Source organism: Phycodurus eques, chromosome 18 (genome assembly GCF_024500275.1).
Source record: "Phycodurus eques isolate BA_2022a chromosome 18, UOR_Pequ_1.1, whole genome shotgun sequence".
Taxonomy (NCBI): Eukaryota; Metazoa; Chordata; class Actinopteri; order Syngnathiformes; family Syngnathidae; genus Phycodurus; species Phycodurus eques.
In genome coordinates this window covers 16,182,090-16,202,751 of record NC_084542.1, presented here as the reverse complement: position 1 = coordinate 16,202,751, position 20,662 = coordinate 16,182,090, and the positions used below count along the sequence as shown (strand labels likewise).

The following is a 20,662-nucleotide window of genomic DNA, read 5'->3' as shown; positions in this document are numbered from 1 at the left end:
TACAAAATAAGGCTTGTCTCACACACAGTACTGGAGTAATTTGTGTTACGGTGCCTTTAAGGAAGCGTGGACAAATGAGTGACGTCAGGAGCCTCGATTGTCCCGTTGGCCAATGACCACGCGGTTAATTCAAGGGTGTCTGGCCTCTCGAGACCCTCTCGGTTAGTTCAGTGTAAAGTGCCTTCTCCTTGCTCCTTGTGAGTGTTTTCATTTTGTATTTGTGTGTTTGTTGTGGCGTAGCTGAAGTTTTATCCCTTCCTCACGCTTTGAACACACTTATTAAAACACATCGTAAACATAATTAAACACACAAAAATTGCACGCCAAAAATGTAAGAACATACTTTACATATTGTAATGTTAGATATTTGCCTTTAGGAAGCAGCGCCTGGTGAAGTGGCGTGTGACGTCTGCAAGTCTGCGTGTGAATGTCTGGGTATGATTTGGCCGACTGTCCACAAATGCAACATTGCCATAACTCAACCGAGAAGTACAGTGTCAAGCAGATCTTTTTAAGTGTCAGATTCAAAAACAACATCAATTGCAAAGGGATTACAATCTTTTTATTTATTTTTGCACAATAAAAAACAGTCAGTCTTATCTAGAAGAGTAACCTTTGCCCCTGAAATGTAACATAATGATACATAATAGACGGTAAAACCCGTAAATCTCCTAAGATGACACTTGAAGAACATTGTGGAGTAATGCTGTGCATTGAAACTCAATGAGGTATACCACAGAAGGGGAGGAAAGCAGGCTTTTTTACAAGCGAAATGGTCTTGTTGATCGACGCAGCATTCTTTCCCTCAAAGGGTCCCTTTAAAAAAGACAAACACTGCTCCCAAAATAACTTTGATGGCAGGAATGACTGAAAAGAAGAAGACAGCAGTATATGTTTTTTTCATGTTTTAAAAAAAAAAAAAAAAAAAAAAAAAAAAACCCCTTGTCAAATAACCAGAGTGGGTCGACAACTTACTTACTGCCACCGACAGGAGACGCCCGTTTATCGTCCAAGTACGGTGGCCAGCAGCGCCATCCGGATGTACATGCCGTTCTCGGCCTGGCGGAAGTAGGCCGCCCTCGGGTCCGTGTCCACTTCGGCACTGAAAATACAACAAAGGAGCATATTTATATATGGAATGATCGATAGAATAACTTGATTGTACCAATATTCAATAGCTGCAGCCCTTTCAAATGTGACTTGTCTGGAAATCTGAAGTTGAACCTGATTTCGTTGACCCGGGGCAGCGGATGCATGACGACCATCTTCTTCTTGGCTGCGGTCATGATGTGAGGGCTGAGGATGAACTGGCCGAAACACTGCACACGGGACAAAAACGCGGACAATTGTATTCATTTCAACAAAAAACGGTCTAATTTGTATTACTGGAGGCAAACTACAGAGAAATATATTATTGCGCCCACCTGATTTCAAGCAACAATGACTGAATTCAAACTGAAAAGTGCATTCTTACAGCTTTGTACTCCTCTTCGGATGCAAACCTCTCCTTCTGGATCCTGGTCATGTAGAGGACGTCGGTCTCGGGCAGCGCTTCCTCGATGCTCTCAAACTCCTCCTGCGAACAACGTCGGCGTCCTGGTCAATCGTTCATTCCCACAACATTCCGGCAAAAAATAAATACCAACCAGTTTGAATACCAACAGCCTCACCGATTCACCTTCTCAGGTCATTGAATCGATGTCAATGACCTGAATGAACGAGAATATTCGCATGTACAATTTACCATTTGCAAAATCGCATCCCTTTTCTGTCATCTGTAAGACATGTAGTTTTAATCTATTGATATAGGCAGTTGTAAACATTTGTAGGTCTTCTACTCGCAAATTTCCGCTATCTGTGTCGGGGCTTGGTGCCTAACGTCCGCAAATACGAACCGACCTGTTTGATGCCCTTGGAGGCCACGTAGTCGATGATCTCGGCCGGCATGTGGAGGTTTTTGGGGGCCACGTAGCGCAGCGTGATGCGGTACTGAGTCAGCAGTTTGGCCAGGGAGTGGACAGTGCGGCCGTGTTTCAGGTCGCCCACCATGGTGATCTGGTTCAAAAGTAAAATACAAAACGTATTTGAGTCGCGTCCTGTTTACGTCCGGCGGCGGCGGGCCTCACCGTCATGCCGTTGACAGTGCCCAGCTCCTCCCGGATGGTGAAGACGTCCAGAAGAGCCTGAGTTGGGTGCTCGCCCACGCCGTCGCCCGCGTTGATCACTGGCTTGCGGCAATGGCGGGACGCGCTCTGCATGACGTCACAACAACAAGAATGGATTGAAATACAAACCGCTTAGAAATTCATTCAAAACAGTCAGCGTAAAAGAGGCCACAGTTAATACTTAAGCTAGTGGTCATGTGACAGAAGCTATACACTCAATTTGGTGTTCTCAAAATATTTCCCAATGTTTTGTTTTTAAAAAAAAAAAAAAAAAAAAAAAAAAAAAAAGTTGCAATGTTGGCAGAGCTCAGTCAGAGAATCACAGAGCAAAGCGGGAGTAAATGTGCTTTAAGGGAACATGTGCGCACTTCTACAGCGCCGGGCATGGGGTGTCTGACCACCAGCACATCGGCGTAGCAGCTCATCGTCTGCACCGAGTCGGCCAGGGATTCGCCCTTCTGCGCGGACGAGGTGGACTCCGAGAAGTGGACCACGGAGCCGCCCAGACGCTGCATGGCCGCCGCGAAGGAGCTGCTGGTGCGGGTGCTCGCCTCGTAGAACATGGACGCCATCACTTTACCCTGCGGAAGTAGTCACGATAAACGATCACCTGACAAATGCATCAAGTTGTTTTGCATTAGTTTTCGATGCGGCTCAGTGCCGAGTGTTGGCGGTCTGTCTCGTGTTAGTACGTGAACGCCAACAGCGTGGAAATTAGTGCTACTTACCAGACGTTTGGTGGTTTGGTTTCAGTGGACCCAAGATGGCAATTAAGTAAAAACGTAGAGTAGAAAAGAAGGAATGAATGTATACTTTATAATGTGTTAAACTAATTAATGACCAGTTCATAAAAGTTTTATAATGTGTTTCAGATAAGAGCGCCTTAATAATGGCTTAAAAAGAAGTTATGTAATAACTGTGAATGTTGGATCACTTTTGTCAAGCAGTCGCTCGCTCCAGTTTTTTCTAATTTATTTGCAGCTCTTTATTAAGGTTTTATATAACGTTTTTTTAAGATGAAGGTACCCTAATTCAAAATACGTAATAGTCACTCTCAGACAGTAATAAATTACTTGCTGACATGTTTCACCAGTGGATGTGGGCTCACTATTTGGCAGGCAGTAGCTCATCTATCTATTGACTCACGGCTGCTTATTAAGACCTTCTACCGTCATTGTGAAGTGGAACCAAAAACAGAATGTCTGCAATAGTAATATTACATAGGAGTATATCAAATTTGATATGACAAATTTATTTGAGATGACCCACCTTGAGTATGTCCAGGCTGCGTTCCTTCTGAACCAACAAACGTAACGTGTGTGCAATGTTGAACAGGTGAGACATCTGAAATCGACACCAAATATCCAAAACGTTATTTTCTTTTTTCTTTTTTTTGTTTAAGTTGAACTTCTTTTAAAGGTGCCATATGGATCAGTTTTGCCCCAGGTCCTACCTGGTCTTTGCTAAATTGCCTGACGGACAGGACGTGCTGGCCCACCAGCGGGTGCAGCAGAGGGGACACCTGGGCGTGGGGCAGCTGTCCGGCGGGGGTCTGCCCCGGCACGGCCTGGGGGGACATCAGCCTGGACAGCGGAGGCGGGTGGCTGTAGCCTTCGGGCACGCCCGAGGGCGGCAGCATGACCATCTCTGCACAGGGAAACAACAACAAAATATCCCTTATGTTGAATACAATACAAATACAAAATAACAGCGCTGAGTACGCTCCCCCTTGAGTCGTCCCTTTCTCGTGGTGAAGGGGTTTGTGTGCCCCAATGATCTTAAGAGCTAGGTCGCGGAAGTACCTGGCGGCAGTCCCGGGTCGGAGGAGCGATGGACGCGAGCGGGCTGCAGGTAGCGACTCTCTCCGGCCGAACGGCGAGGGCTGGGGGCTCGGGTTCGCACCAGACCGTCGCGGGGAGGAGTCGGGCGAGGACGCTCGGGGGTCTGGCGCAGAGAAACACAACACCTCACCTGAGCGTACGCCGCATTTTACTGCGCACACGCTACCAACTGGATTTTTAGGCCTTACCATCGGGCTTTCGGGGGAGAGGACGGAAGCCACCGGCCAGCTCTTCACGTCTTCACCGTAACCTGGCGGCACCAAGACCTGACGACCAAAACAAAACCAACAACCAAACCACCTTTTTAAAACACGCTCTCATAACACCGCGAAATTAAAAACTCACCTATTTTCTGGAAAAGTCGTAATATCATGATAACAATTTTATATTATTTAGAAATAAATTAACAGTAACGTTACAAGAATATCTTGTCAGTATAAAAAGACATATTCTAAGGAGAAGAGGCATATATTTTTTGTCCAATATAAAAGTCCTAATGTTGTGATATTTAAGTCAAAGTTAAAAAGAGGGATCATGTTGGTTAAGTGAATTTATAAAATACAACTTTATTCTCGTATTGTTTTGAACAAAGTTATTCTAAAAAAAACAAAAGGTGTGAAAATACATCACAATCTTATCCAAGCTTTAAATTGCCCCACAGCTTTATTCGGGAGTAATTGGTTTAGTTTGTGTTCATTTGCGTGCCAGTCCCCATTATATAGTTGCGCACTTTTCTTGAAACAACACAACAATTTATTGCAACTTATTTTGCAAAGCTCGTGCAGCCCCTGGTTTCAGGGAAACAATCAACGGCTGTTTACCTGTCCATCGATGTAGGCCACCTCTCCTCGCAGGACCACCCGGCGGACTTTACCCTTCACTTTCATGCCTTGGAACGGCGTCCACTTGGACTTGGTGAACTGCATGGCCTGCGGAATCACCCACTCCTGCTCCAAGTCCACCTGACAGACACACAAGGCAGAAGGAGAACAAATAGGAAAAAACAAACCATGTTTATTTTGGCTCATGCGTGTGTTTTATCCGAATTCTACATCTGACAAAGTAACTATTGAGCCCATTACAAACAATCGTTAGCATTTAAGCACTTTACAACGGTAATTTTGTAACTTTCAAAACACATTTTCAAGAGAAAGGTAAGGGAATCCTACTACAGTAGTAGGGGTGGGACAAAAATATGTATGCTGACACAGTACAGTAATGACACAGCAGCAGCAAATATCCTGTTATACTGTTACTATTCAAGAAGCGCGTTTGTGTATTTTTATATTAAAATGTATTTCTCTAACATTGTATTAACATCAGATCGTCGGTAACCTTGAATAAACTACAAACATGGCATCGTGACTGGGTACCTCCACGTAGGTGTTGTCCTGCACGGGCAGGCTGAAGATGCGGCGCGGGTTGTCGTGGAGACGGCGGATGATGTCGTCCAAAGTTAGACGACCGTCGCTGACGGCGGTGAGCAGCAGCGGCAGCATGGTCTCCAGGCCGGGGTAGCCCGGGGGAGGGTGCTCGCTGTTCTTCTCCTCCACAGAGTGAGGAGCTGAAGACAACAAAAAAAAAAGTTTGTGGACAAACCAGGTGGATTCTTCTAAAATGCTGAAGGTTGTGTTGGGTAATATGTTCCTAAAAGAACATTTATTTTTTTCACAAAAATCCGATTTACGAATATATTTTAGAGGATGTCCTTTATTTCTCCTGATTGTAAAAGCGCTTAAAAAGGTTTTCTCCCAAGCATTCACACTTACGACTAGAAGTCGTCCAGAAAAAAAAAAACTGGAATTAATGGATAAAATCACTGAATCCGCCCAACCCTAGCCGAAGGTGACGCAGTTCCTGACCGTGGTCCGTGGCGAAGCAGTCGATAATGTCCAAGTTCTCCCACAGCGCCTCCATGTCCTCCCGGGAGCCCAGCATGGGCCGCACCTGCGCTCGCCCATCGCCGATTTCCACCAAGTTATCTTCGCACAAGAACAGGTGATGGGGCGCCACCTCACACGTCACGTGGATGCCCTTCTGCTTGGCGGCCCGAATGATCACGATCTGGGAGTGGAAGGTCAATTTTGTCGATTAATTCCACATTATCACCCGAGAAGAATTGGTGTGTTTTTTTATTTTTTATTTTTTTTAAGTGGGCTCTGTAGCTTAAAGTGTATCCTCGCATACTTTAGTACGAGTGGTTCTTGGCCCATGAAAGGAGAGCATCTCACCTCCTCCTTCTTGGCCACGTGGCAGATGTGCACCGGCCGCTGGTAGAGCTGAGCCACCATCAAGATGGCGGCCACTGTCTGCTTCTCCGCGTGTGCCACGATGGGAAGATGCTTGGGCCACTTCTCAAAGTGCTTCGAACAGAAAGAAAGTTGCAAATGGTGACATCTAGCACAGCACAATACACGGTACACATAACAATTTCTCGGTATCACACTGTATGGCTATCATACTACATTACTCATGATTACAGTTATAGGGTGTAAATACCTGTAGAATACATATGCAACCATATTTGTACCTTGATTAACCAGTTTCCTTCGTTGACCAAGCTCGCCATTGTAAGTCACGGTACTGTAAATGTATATACCATACTATGCTACATTATAGTGTATTTGCCATTTAATTACTGCCTATGCACTCCTGCTTAGACGCAATCTGCAATTGTTGTCTTGTACTTGTGACATGTTAATAACAGCGTTAAATCTAACCTAATCTTTACATTAGCCAGTCTGCGTTTCAGCAAGCGGGTCGTGCGGAGCGTACCTCCATCCACAGCGAGACGTTGTCCATCTTGAGGGTGGAGTAGGTGTCGTTCAGGTACATCTTCAGGCCGACAGCCTGACTGGCAATGGACGGCAGGACAGCCGCGTTGTCCGAGGCGGCGCCCAGGTACAGGGCGTAGTCGCAGCGGCAGCCGGCTTTAGCGAGCTGTGACACTCAACAAATTCCTCACTAAATGTCAAGTGATTATACGGTTCAAGCTAATCATAAGTCAAGTCATACAATCTTGCTTATTCACAACATATTTTTACATTTAGATACACTGCAAAAACTCAAATTTTACTAAAATCAAGTCGAGTCTTTCATAGGTTTTATCCAACAAGTCCCACGTTCTGAAACGGGTGACGCAAGTCATGTTCCACAACCTTCGCCACATACGGTAGAGCAACATGACAAACACTCCATCACAGCGCCTCAGTTTCACAACACCCGTCGTACCTTCTGCACGAGGGTCAGAGAGGTGGCGTCGGTGACGGCGGGGGAGGTGTTGGGCATGGCGCACACCATGGTCACTCCGCCTGCCAGGGCAGCCGCCGTGCCAGAAGAGAAGTCCTCCTTGTGGGTGGCGCCAGGCTCCCGCAAGTGGACGTGGACGTCGATAAGACCTGGGAGCCCGAGCAAAGCTTGCGATCATTACATGCGAAAACCAACGATGCGGCAATGTAAGCGTATTATAAGTGTCACATATTATTATTGTAAACTACTGTCCTGTATACAAAAAAAACATCCAATCAGCAGACTTGTCAGACAAACTCACCAGGCAGGCGGACGAGCGTCTGTGACGTCATGCTGTCGATGTGAGTCTTCACCGGCGGACTTCGACCAATCTGACGGAGAGCCTGCAAACAAGGATTTCAACATTTTAACGTCAATCAATGTACCTTCTCAATCTATTTGTCTGATTTGATGTTCGAGTAAATTGCGATTTGATATTCGAGTAAGAGCTTGCTCGTGGAACAAATAAAAATTTTAAGTCAAAGTACCACTGTTTATCTACCTACAGTGAAGCGCCTACCTGAACAAAGAGTTTGGTGCACTTGATGTCGATAATGAGCGGCACCGAGTAGTCAATGGCCATGCGGCGGGTGCGGTAACCCTTGGTGACGAAGGAGGACAGGCGGCGCCCCCCGCTGTTCCTCATGGAGAGGTTCACCACCAGGTCAAAGTGGTTCTCCTCCAGGTAGTTCATGATGCTGCGCTGCTTCTCCTTGGTGGGACACTCGCTGTCGTCCTCCTCGAATGGCCAGTCAACGGCGGTCACCTGACAAAACGTGGGCAACATCTCATGTCAATGCGGTGCTATAGCGTCAAGTCTCACAATCAGATTAGACTGGTGAATGTCTGCTTAGAATAATAGGAGCGTTATGAGTCAGGGTTTGCAGTGGGTCAACTTGCCTTGACGCCATGTTCTGTGTAGAAATCAGCCGTGCCCAGACTGGCATACAGGTCGTAACCCAGCGACTCCAGAGCCTGGACGGTGGGCAGCAACTCGCTCTTATTCTACAAACACACACATACAAAAAACATCTCACCAACGACAAAGACGCTCAAAGAGTTGTACGGTGCTGCATTTAGGGCTGAGGACCAGGACAAAATACGATTTGTTTTGTTTGTGAACAGTTTTTCAATAGCATTCCAATGCGCTTCCTAGTCAGAGGTAAAAAAATTAAAAAAAATAATCCTACTTGCTTTTTTATTTAAAAAAAAAAAAAAAACGAAAAAAAACCCGACAAAGTACCTTATAGCTGCCAATGGAGAGCAGAATGTTCTTCTTGGGAATCTTGAAGCCGGTGGAGAGCATGGCTTTGAGGTAGGCCTCATAGCGGTTTTCACCAAAACACGCCACCTCTCCAGTACTGGTCATCTCCACGCCGAGCACCACGTCAGCACCCGCCAACCGCGAGAAGGAAAACTGAGGAACCTGAGAGAAACACGCAAACAGGCGACGTGAACAGAGGAAGGATGAGAAAAGGGGGAATAAGAGCTTACCTTGACGCCCACAATACCCTTTCCTCTCATCAGGCCCACGGGCTCCACCTCCTCACCCATGATGACCTGTGTCGCCAGGGCGACGAGGTCCACGCCCAGCGTCTTGGATACGAAGGGGAAGGAGCGCGAGACGCGAATGTTGCACTCGATCACCTTCAGCTGGTCGTCCTGGCAACGCATGGACCATCAAGGTTAGTGATGATGTCATAGTAACGATAACATTGCACAATAATTAAAGCTGTGAGCGGCGATTCACGGGCAGTGGCATCCCCTTTTTTCAAGACCCACATGTGTGTGTATTAACTATTTGGTAATTGTGTTGACACCCCCCAAAAAGGCCATTAATATGTAAAAGGAATAAAAAATATATATATAAATCAAAACAACAATTCTTCGGCGGCCTTAGCACCAGCTGGTGCTGGGGCACGAAAGCTAAAATCTCGTCACCTTTGCAATGAGCTGCAGATTGAAGGGCCCCGTGACCTGCAGTTCTTGCCCGATGGCGTGGACGATCATCTTGATCCTCTCCATGGTCTTCTGGTTGAGGTCCTGAGGGGGCGTCACCAGCGTGGCGTCGCCCGAGTGCACGCCGGCGTTCTCCACGTGCTCGGACACGGCGATGGCCATCACCACGCCGTCGCACGCCACCGCGTCCACGTCTATTTCCTATCGAAGCCGTTTATTTTACAACCACAAACGTAAACTGCCATTGCTGACGGAACTGGTCCGTATTTAACTTAACTTTAATTTGTAACTAAATGACGGAGTACAATGGACATAGCCAACACATTTAAGGTGTCATTGTCTCACATTATACTAAAATGAGACCGGTTTGTTGAAGAGAAACAAGCACAGGGCTCCCACTAATTACAATAGTTGCATTCAGCGTACTGAAGCGTATTTTTAATCATTTCTTTTTCAATATTGTTCCAAATATTGCTTTGCGTGAAAGCTGTCCACAGTGCAAAAAAAGGTTAGGGGAGCGCTGGTTTACTGAGAAGTTCACCTCTTCTTTTTTGCTCTGACCTTGGCCTCCTGTATGAACTTGGAGATGACGACAGGATGCTCCTTGGACACAGCCACGGCGTTGCTCAGATATTTTTCCAGGTCGCCGTCACTGTGCGCCACGTTCATGGCGGCGCCACTCAGCACGTAGGACGGTCGAACCAAGCACGGGTAGCCCACCGTCTCACAAAAACTTATAGCGGACTGCAGAGACATAGAAGTCGGCATAGTTTTGTATAGAATTTTGCATATATACAGTTTTTTTTTTTTTATGCATATAGAATAGAAGGTGACACCATGAAAACCGTTATTCTCTGCACAAGTTACTGCCCATTTTTTTTCTCATGGGAAAAGGGAGGTATCTATTTGAGGAAGGATTTTTTTTGTCAAGTGCATTATGCACTGGTAAAGTTACAAGTCACAAAGCGAAAGGTTGTAACGTTACCTCGGTATCAGAGAGTTCTTTCCACTGTGGCTGGCTGATGCCGATGGTGTCCAGCATTCTGGAGAACTTGAACCTGTTCTCCGCCGAGTCGATGAACTCGGGCGAGGTTCCCAGGATCCGGCACTGCTGGCGGTGCAGCGACATGGCAATGTTGTTAGGCAGCTGGCCGCCCATGGACAGGATCACGCCCTCGGGGTTTTCCATCTCGTAGATATCCATCACCACCTGAGGGCACCATACAAGAAGATGGCTGTCACTCAAATGAGAGTTTGACTTTTTAGTGTGTACAAATACATTGTTGAGTTTCTGGAGTGCCTGCCGACCAATCATGCTCAAGTACAGTATGTGTCCATGCGTCACAAATATGCTTTCATTGTCTTGGGTGCTTGCTCCACACTTTGGGCTCTGCTTTCATTAAAAAAAAATAATAATAAAAATTAAAAAAAAAAGCCAGCCTCACCATTGGCCCAGCAGAATGTAAGGCGGGATGAGGATTGCCACACTGAATGAGACAGAGTCACCCCTAAAATGAGCCAATTTCACCATGGTTAAAAAAAAAAAAAAAAAAAAATGTTTAAATGCTGTAAAAATGCATTTATCATTCTTGATCCTTGGGGTATTTTGACAAAGAGCATGCTACATCTCTGAAATTGTTAGAACTCCTGCAAAAACAAAACAAACACACCTCAAAGGAGATTTCGTCAAAGTAGAGGCGGTCGCACATGTCGTAGTCCGTGCTGACTGTCTCGGGGTTGTAGTTCACCATTATGGTCTTGTAGCCCATCTGCAGGAAGAGAGTAGATGAAAAACCAGCCCATCAAACGGCCACGATGGAGCAGCAGAGTGGCGACGCACCTTCCGGAGCTCCGTGATGCAGCCCACCGCGCACCAGTCGAACTCCACGCTGCTGCCGATGCGGTAGACGCCCGACCCGATCACCATGACGTGCAGCTCGCTGAAGCTCAGGTCGTGCTGGGTGGCGTTGTAGGTGAGGTACAGGTAGTTGGTGAAGGCCGGCCACTCCGCCGCCACCGTGTCGATCTGCTTGACTGCAGGAAGAATGGACCAATCGTGGCGCAGCTTCCTCACCGCCAGCTCGGTGCTGAGGATTGGAGGTATGAGCAATAAAACCTCTGATTTCTCATTTTGACTGATTTATTTCTCCTGAGAGAAAAAAAGACATTATTCAAAACAAGATTTGCTCCGTGTTTTGTTTTTGCTTAATTTCTCTTGATACCAAACAAGGTTTGAATTTTTTCTTCTAGGATTAACCTGAATCAGCTTCCAGAGGTAATAGAACTACATTTTTCTTTACAGATAATGCAAAAATAGGTTCTTCCTCTTGGAAAACATGTTCGTCAACAAGATCATTGATGATCCTTTACAACATTTAAAATGTAATTTCTTGTAATAAAATGAGCAAGGCTCGGCTGTTTTTCCTCATGTACAGTTGTACAGAACCTTGGCAAATCGTTTCAGCCATTAGCACTTGTGATGCACGATTCAAGCTCCGCCCACCTCTGTACAGCCAGTGCAATCTGCTTGTCGGAGAAGCCCAGTTGCTTGGCCTTGCGCATCACCTCGGGCGGCATGAGGCTCTCGTCCTGCACGGCAGATTCCAGAAAAATAAATGACGACCTGGACCGCGGCTCAGCGTTTTGTTGCGCGTCGGTCCCACCTGGTTGTACATCTCAAGCAGGCGCTCGTGGTCGGCAATGTTCTTCATCTTGTGCAGGAACCAGCGGTCGATCTTGGTCAGCTCGTACAGTTGGTCTACCGTGTAGCCGGCACGCAGGGCGGCGGCCAGAACAAAGATCCGCTTGTCAGTGGGCGTCTGGAGCTCCTGTGAGTAGTGGTGGGAAGTAACATATACAGTATTTTTTTCGGGGATCTCTACTTGACTTGAGTATTAAATTGTCTGGCAACTTTCGACTTTTACTCCCTCCATTTGAAAACAGATACCTGGACTTTCTACTGCTTAATTTATCCAAATAGGCTCATTACATTTTACAACCTCCGCGAATGACGTAAAAGATCTGTCAAAATGCTTTCTCCCCGTGTGCCAGGAGCCACACGAGGAGGCGTTCAAAACCCCTTTGCCCACTTTGAGACGTGGAGTTGTTACGGAGCTGCTCACCTGTTCAGACACGGGCTTGATGGTGTGGTCAAACCCGACGCAGTTCTCATCCACCATCCTCAGAGCCTTCTGGAAGGCCTCCTCGAAGCTGCGGCCAATAGCCATCACCTCACCTGAACAGATCAATAAAGGTGTTAAGACGCCACCAGCAGTAGTTGCGGGGTCTTCATTTGTGGGGCCCCCCACCCCCCTGTGGAATCAGACCTCAGCTATCTGTACAGGTACATCTCAAAAAATTAGAACAGTCTCAAAGGTAAATTTCGTCCTGATCACGTTTTTTTTTTTGGCACCCGAGTCAGTGTCACATTTGATCTTGAAAAGAGAGCGCATCCAAATTGTCTCAATTTGTATTTATTCAAATAAAGGTATCCCGACATGACACCTTTTTATATGGCTATAAGGCTAGTGCAGCAGTGGTTCAAACCAAGTAAATAAACATTTTTATCGCAGGTGAGTGGTGTGGCACAAAATAATGACGCAAACACATTACATTCAAATATTCCTTCTTAAATAAACAAACTAAAATGTAAAAAAAGGAAATAACTGAAATTCCACTTAGTGTGGTAACAAAATAAAGATCTTAACTAGTCAATGAACAACATTAAAAGTTCACTTTTGCACATTGTCTCATGTCTCTTACCGACGCTTTTCATGGAGCTTCCGATTTTGGTGGAGACCCTCAGGAACTTGCTCAGATCCCAGCGAGGCACTTTCACCACGCAGTAGTCCAGACTGGGCTCAAAGTTGGCCGTGGTCGAGTTGGTGACGGAATTCCTGCCAACAAAATGAAAGGGCTTTGTGTGTGAAGTATGTGTTGACACACACGAGCGTCATCTTTCCCGTCGTACTTGAGTTGAGGCAGCGGGATCCCCAGGCCGAGTTTTGCCGCCACGTATGCCAGAGGGTAACCCGTTGCCTTGCTGGCCAGGGCGGAGCTGCGCGACAGGCGGGCGTTCACCTCGATGATGTAGTACTGAAAGAGGTTCAAAACGACACCGGTGTAACAACAAAGACCTTGTAAGTAAGCGATACCGTGATTGGAAATAAGATAAGCCTTTTGTGTTTTTATTTCGTATCTAAAAACTTTGGTGTGAATAAAGCCACACAAACGCTGCATCCAAATCCTGCGTTTATGATGAGTGTTTCACCTGGTCCGATTCGGGATTGAGCGCATACTGGATGTTGCACTCTCCCACGATGCCGAGGTGGCGGACGACCTTGATGGCGGTGTTCCTCAGCATGTTGTACTCGTGGTCGTTGAGCGTCTGACTGGGCGCCACGACGATAGACTCTCCGGTGTGGATGCCCAGAGGGTCAATGTTCTCCATGTTACACACCTGAGCGCGATGAACGACATGAAAGGTTATTTCTGTAATAAAAACATCATTGTGAAGAACAGTCATGTTAATACATGTGTTTATTGAAGCAAAGGTAGATAACTTCACAGCATGATCCACAACCGACGTCCAGCTTCGACTCACAGTGACGCAGTTGTCGTACGCGTCGCGCACCACCTCGTACTCGATCTCCTTCCAGCCCTTCAGCGACTTATCCACCAGCACCTGTGAGGTGTGCGCAAAGGCCGACGTGACCAGAGAGGTCAGCTCCTCGCCGCTGTTGGCGAAGCCCGAGCCCAGGCCGCCCAGGGCGAAGGCCGAGCGCACCAGAACGGGGTAGCCCAGGCGCTCCGCAGCCGCCACTGCCTGAGAGGAGGACAAGGAGTCAGTCGGTAGAGTCAACCCTCGCCAACTCAGCTACTCGCCGTTGTTTCTGTTGAACACAACTCAAACCAAACGCATAAAAGTCCAACTATTCGCAGATTTCCAAGAATATGACCAGAATTGTACATCTTCATTTAAAGTGCCTCTGATTAACCCCAAACCCCCAAAAGTTAAACTGTTCTTGTAGGCGTTTCCGTCAGCGTCTGCTCACCTGCTCCACAGACAGAGCCGCCTCGCTGGGCGCCACATGCTCGTTGATCTCCTCCATCTTCTCCACAAAGATCTTCCTGTCCTCGGTCATCTCGATGGAGGCCACTGGCGTGCCCAGAACCTTCACGTTGTACTTCTCCAGCACGCCGAGCTTGGTCAGCTCCACGCCGCAGTTCAGCGCCGTCTGCCCGCCGAACGTCAGCAGGACGCCGTCTGGACGCTCGTTTTTGATAACCTTGGCGTGAACAAGTCCGTCAGTACGCTGCTCCTGAAGAAACGTTTCACAACGAGGCGCTCTAAAGCGACCACGCCAGCGGACTATCCGAAGACAAGATGCATTTTAGGGGTGTAGGCATAGCTAGCTAGCTAGCTACATGTACGTTGCAAATGCGCTGTATAGCGGCTGATGAGAACGAAGGCGCTCAAGTTCTTATATAGTGGGAGAGGTGCAACGCGTGGTGCCCGAGGCGAAGTGCGCGTCACAAGGTACACCCAAAAAATGTTTTTTTTTTTTTTTTTTTTTTAAACTTCTGTCTAATATTTCCCCCCTGTTTTTCTGAGTAATTTTTGTCCCTGTTTTTCTAATCCCCCCCGCCCCCCCATGTTTTTCTGACAATTTGTTTTCTAATGACTAATGACAATACCATCTATGTGAATCAAAGACAGGAGTATCTCCCAGTGTCTTAAACGCATATCAAAATAAAACGTGATCAAACTAAATAAGCCGGTCATGTTGCTTACTACGGAGTCCGCAAAGAGTCACTTGCAGTTTGCAGGATCTCGCGTGAGTTTGATGTGTCCCCATATATAAAAATGAAATGTTTGTACAAACTTGGGTTCCCTACAAAGACGGTATGTCTCCAGAAACGTACCTGAGTGACATACTCCGGCGTGAGCGGGAGGAAGTAAACTTTGTCTGCCAGACCTTTGGAGGTCTGCACTGTGGCGATGTTGGGGTTGATCAGCACAGTCTGGATGTTCTCTTCCTTTAGAGCCTTAATAGCCTGAAAAGAAAAAAGGCATGTCACCGTGAAGAATGATTGCATGTGTTAGAAGGTTTGCCAGTGTTAGTCCTGATGACAAAAAAAGTGGTGTGTTCGGAATCTTCATTTCTGACAGTGGAAACCAACCTGAGATCCCGAGTAGTCAAACTCGCCAGCCTGGCCGATGGAAAGCCCTCCAGAGCCCAGGATGAGGACCTTCCTCGGTCGGGACGCCTCTTCGGGCTTGGGGGAACCCACGTAGACGAGATGGTCCATCAGACGCTGCTTGACTGCGGAAAATAAATAAAATAAAAAATCACAAAGATGCACGTGAGGGCTGGGTGGTATGGATTTAAAATATACTCAGATTTCCCCCCCCCCCACCCCAGTAAAATCTGATTCACAATTTAATTCATTTCCCCGCCTCCCTTCAATTATAGAACAGCAAATGACAATGTTTTGCTTTTTTTTCTCTTCTGGGATTTACTTTATTGCACCTAATACCAAACAAGATTTGAAAAGTTGTTTTTTTTCCGCTAACATTAACTTCCACAGAAATAATCAAAAATAGTCACTATCTTCATTTCATTCTATTGCCTGTGCGCTCTTGCCTACTATGAGCGGTGTGTCTTGTATTGCACAACTGCATACCTTCTGTGTTCAAAAGAATTCAATAAAGTTAAAAACCATTAAAACAGTCAATCCTGAACATTTAAAAAGTTTTAACAATTTAAATTCACTGGTCACTTTTTCCAAAATAGTTGCAAGAGGCATCGGAAAAGTCGCTAAATACAACAATCAAATGGCTTAATGGGCAACACTGACTCCTTATGTAAATTAGTGTAAAACTTTAAACTATCACAGCCTTTAGATTACCGGATTTGCCAGCGCGGCCCTCCTTGTGGTCTCTGACGGTGTCGAGGAACACGTCAAACAGGCCGACCAGGTCCGTCGGGCCGGCCATGTGCTCGGGATGGAACTGGACACTACAACGGAAACAAAAGCCTCAGACTTCAAACTCTTATTGGAGAAGGAGAGAGGAAAGCAGCTTTCTGGCCGGCAGGCCGTACCTGAAGAGCGGCTGCGTGTTGTGCACGATGCCTTCGTTGCTGTGGTCGTTGGCGTTCGTGAAGAGGACATCCCAGTGGGCCGGCAGCGTGTCGGGGTCCACCGCGAAGCCGTGGTTCTGACTGGTGATGAAGCAGCGGCCGGTGCCCTTGTGGAGGCAGGGCTGGTTGTGGCCACGGTTGCCGTACCTGGACAATTAAACCAACAACAGTTCGGATGACGTTTTTACGGACAAAATTACAATGGCGACGCTTCACCAGATATCATTTTTATGTTACTGAATCAGTCGCTCCCTTGACCATTACGGGAGCCTAATGGTTAGCACGTCTGCCTTACAGTTATGAGGTTCTTGGCTTGAATCTGGGCTTTGGGAAGTACATTTTTTACCACTTTTAAGGTTGAAAAAAAAAACCCAGTTTATTCAACAAATATGACAGGACATAACTGGTGGTAATGTAAATGAAAATGGTGGCCTGCGAGCCATATTTAGCCCACGCCCGATGTAGTGACATTTTCCCACAAGGACATACTCCCAGTTGCCATTCCGCGAACATTTGCTGGCTGTGTTAACCTTGGATGCCCCTGATAAAACAGCTGTCGCTTTCAGAAGCACCTCATCTCGCTTTGTTTGTCCTGTCCTTATCAAAACACGGACGCTCAGCAGCTGAGAACGACGGCAAGACACATTTCACATCAGGGCCGAGTGCAGCAGGTCACTGAGGACACTCGTGGATCGCACCACATTCCAGCTCAACTGGATTTGATTGATTTCGACACAAAAATGTCACAAAAAACGCACGGCCGACAACGAGACGCTCTAAAGCGGCCGTGCCAGCAAGAAGCCCCTGTCCACACACTCGCTGTCAAGGAAGTAAGTTGAAGTTTGTCTGTTCGCATTACTTCCGGTACAAGTAGCGCTCAGTCTGACTGAGAAACAAGCTTTGTAAGTTGGGGAGGAGCTAAGTTTAGCCTGGGTTGGTAGAGTAAGTTATGGAGAATCTTTGCCACGTGCTCCTTGACATGCACATTTCTGATGCATTTCTCCTTCATCGAATTGGGTAAGCCATTTATTTTTAAGGATAATATTGTAAAATGTGTTTGAATTGATATTAAAGTGTTGGGGGGGAGGGGGGGGTCACAATTTGTCGAGCGTTTACAAGTATCAATGTAGGCAATTATCAGCAAAGTTGAAAGAAGTTGACTGACTTCATCTTGAAGGTTTTTGCGCCGATGACCAAGGAGAGCAGCTGGTGTCCCAGGCAGATGCCGAAAAGCGGTTTGGGGTTATCCACGCGCACCACCTTCCGCACGTTGTTGATGGTGGCCTGGCAGAGCAGCGGATCGCCTGGACCGTTGCTGATGAACAAACCGTCAAATTCTGGAGGGGGAAACAAGAAATGCATAATCACTCATAATTTGCCTCGAGGGGCGCGTGTGATCTTGACCTGCACTGTCCAGCGGGTGGTCCCAGGGTACAACGGTGATGCGGGCCCCTCGCTCGGCCAGGCAGCGGATTTGGTTGTATTTGATGCCACAGTCCACCGCCGTGATCCGCAGACTTCCGCTGGGGTTGAATATCTGCGGCTCCTGGACGCAAAAAAAAAAAACATCAAACCGACGCCGCCTTTTAACATAAACTATGGCCTTAAATGCCAGAAATGTGCGCATTACATATGAAACAAATAAATATGTCCACTCTAGCATCATTGTGGAAAATTTTATGCTGTACGAAATATTAGGATAAACACCTTGAGATGTATCATCTCGTTTTCAAGGGGCTCCCATCATATATGACAAAAATCACATACATGCCAAAAAGAAGGCAAAATAAGACAAAACACAACATGTGAATAAATTGAGACGATATGATCATTATTTCAGTATACAGTGATCGTTAATCGCAAGAGTTCTATTGCGATGTGAAAATCTGCAATATAGAGTCCATTGAATATTGTTTAATAGTTTAAGCCTTAAAACAACCCTCCCACACACACTGGTTACACTGAAACTCATTTACTTTTACTTCTGGGGTTTACTAACCCCACATTACTTTTATGCAGTGTGCGTAAAAAATTTTTTTAAAAAAGATCAGAAAATTACTTTTATTCAGTATGCGTAAAAAAAAAAAAAAAGGATCAGAAAAAGCCTGATATTATAACATAACAATGTTACCCTCATGGACACCTCCTGGACCAGGTTCCTGTTGTCGGGATTGTCAAAGGGAACGCTGTCGTCGGGAGTCCCCTCCAGAACCAGCTTCCCCAACATGGTCCCCTTCTCGCGGATCTTTTTGGTCAGGCAGCGGGTGTCGATGCCTAAGTCAGGGCACAACCGGCAAATCTGTTTACGGTCAACCTCCGCCTAGTCACAAATTTACCCGATTCACCTTATTTTTCTGTAGAACCTACTCTCAGATACTTGCGGCAAAAAAAAAAAAAGGATTATTTGTGGAATCTCTGCATATTTTTGGGTTCTTTCTGTAACACTGAGAAACAGCAAGATGCAGCCAAAGCCCTGGCTAATAAATAGGAAGGGCTCGGTCCCATTCCCCAGAGTAAAGTGACTCACGTCAGCGACTTTCCTACCTTGTAGTCCAGGAACTCCTTGCTCCTGAAGCCAGCGGTCCAAGGACTTGACCGAGCTCCAGTGGCTCGGACTCTCTGACACCTCCCCGATGACGAGAGCGGCGGCGTGGATCTTTGACGACTCGAACCACTGCGAGAACACAACGCGACGCCGTGACTGTCGTACCGTTTCGCTATCTGCCGCGACATCGACTCACAGCACCTTGCTCAGTCCGAACGCACCCTCTTCGTCCGCTGGCACGCCGTAGTTGCCCACCAGCGGGTAGGTGAGTGTAAGCAGCTGGCACCGGTACGACGGGTCGGTCAGGGCCTCGGGGTAGCCCACCATCCCTGTCTGGAAAACTACATGGGGGAGAAAAAACGGCAAAATAATAAAGCTTTTGTGAGGATGCTTGAACCTCCTGCTACCTGTCCTTCAGTCGATCCCAGCGAGTGAGGACTAAGTGCAACATCAAGTTTGTTTGCCAAACACTCGCCCTGGCCTCTTGCCATCATCACCATCATCATCATCATTTCCAAGAAATGTTTACTATGGTTTCCTGCTTCATAGTCAATCTCAATAGAAAATTGTAGGAATGTTGGTTAATTAAGAATCAGTAACAATGAGCTATACCCTTCTTTATACATACACATTTACATACATAAAGGGATGCACATGAGTTTTTTTATATATATATATTTTTTTTATTTTTTTTGAAAAATTCAGGCCACACAAAATATCTGAATCAACTCTCAGTGCAATAAATCATTACCACTCTCACTTTGTCACGAAATAAAAAGGGACTCATCTTTCATCATCTGTGTCATGAGATTGTGTCGCAATGTACTTGATGTTCAAAGTACGACTCAAATTCGGGCGGCTTCTTGAACACATGCGGCGCATTCACACAAAAAAAAAAAAAAAAAAAAAAAAACAAGACGTGTTCCAGCTCCAAGAAGTCAACCGACAAGTTCGTCAAGAGGACTTTAAGGTAAATGGGTCTACAAAAAAAAAAAAAAACATCTAGGAAAATAGTTCGCTTATTTAAGAATAAACTTGGCTGGGTGTCACGTACCAACTTCGCCACAGACGGAGACTTTAGCGCCGAAAAGGGTGCCGGTAAAACGGGTCCCGTCCTCCAGGATCAGGCTCGCCGTGGTGGTGCTTGAAGTCTTCTCGGACATCTTGGTTCCACGTCGAGTTGCTGGTTGTCGCGAGGCGGCCGCGAACACGAACCGGCGGCTCTCCACGTGAAACTCACAATGAGGAGAATGGTGCTGAAAGTTGGGAGAAAAACCAGCGCCGGAAGTCGCCTTCGGTGGGCGCTCTGTTGGGATCCGAGAAGCGGCGAAATATGAACGAGTTTTCCCGGTTTGCGAGTGGAAGCCGAGGGTGCCAGGTCGTCCCACGTGTGCGGCCGACACCGAGGAGTTGGTTGCGCCCCTGTTCGAACCGTTCCACCAGTCAAGGTGAACTAAGTGTTTCCGGTAAGGGTTTGCAACATAAAACTAAGAGCTCCTGGATTTTACTCACCGAACATCTGGTCGAAGCGAGCAACATCATGTTCACTATATTCTTTCGTGACAAAATACATTTGTGTATTATAAGATTTCACAGAATAAGCAACGATTATCGTGTTGTTTTCGACCCCAGTGGTGAATCGTATTACTTCCGGTACAAGTTGCGCTTGACAACATTCATACCCGGCGTACGGCGTCATCATTCTACATCATTGAAAGG

The 20,662-nt window shown here is 46.6% G+C and overlaps 1 protein-coding gene across 2 annotated transcripts; it reads right to left on the bottom strand.

Moving 5' to 3' along the window:
• Window positions 1-540: 540 nt before the first annotated feature.
• Window positions 541-20,596, bottom strand: cad (carbamoyl-phosphate synthetase 2, aspartate transcarbamylase, and dihydroorotase). Of its 2 annotated transcripts, none has more exons than XM_061704255.1 (45): window positions 19,998-20,596; window positions 19,145-19,284; window positions 18,943-19,072; window positions 18,530-18,672; window positions 17,803-17,944; window positions 17,564-17,735; window positions 16,360-16,545; window positions 16,166-16,275; window positions 15,437-15,579; window positions 15,179-15,310; window positions 14,308-14,541; window positions 13,857-14,078; window positions 13,524-13,712; window positions 13,224-13,348; window positions 13,016-13,149; window positions 12,376-12,488; window positions 11,917-12,081; window positions 11,757-11,842; window positions 11,094-11,340; window positions 10,924-11,022; window positions 10,239-10,463; window positions 9,815-9,997; window positions 9,236-9,454; window positions 8,789-8,956; window positions 8,538-8,720; window positions 8,195-8,299; window positions 7,815-8,060; window positions 7,557-7,638; window positions 7,238-7,404; window positions 6,782-6,946; window positions 6,238-6,369; window positions 5,869-6,070; window positions 5,380-5,570; window positions 4,828-4,968; window positions 4,195-4,272; window positions 3,968-4,109; window positions 3,619-3,812; window positions 3,435-3,509; window positions 2,534-2,746; window positions 2,127-2,252; window positions 1,900-2,055; window positions 1,475-1,576; window positions 1,225-1,319; window positions 976-1,102; window positions 541-867 (listed from the first exon to the last, which is right to left on the bottom strand). In XM_061704255.1, the coding sequence occupies exons 1-44, from the start codon at window positions 20,104-20,106 to the stop codon at window positions 1,003-1,005; spliced, it is 6,711 nt and encodes a 2,236-aa protein (XP_061560239.1). In that variant the 5' UTR covers window positions 20,107-20,596; the 3' UTR covers window positions 541-867; window positions 976-1,002. The 2 variants fall into 2 exon arrangements, with proteins under 2 accessions (XP_061560239.1, XP_061560240.1); XM_061704256.1 differs by having other exon boundaries at window positions 980-1,102.
• Between the last annotated feature and the right edge of the window lie 66 nt (window positions 20,597-20,662).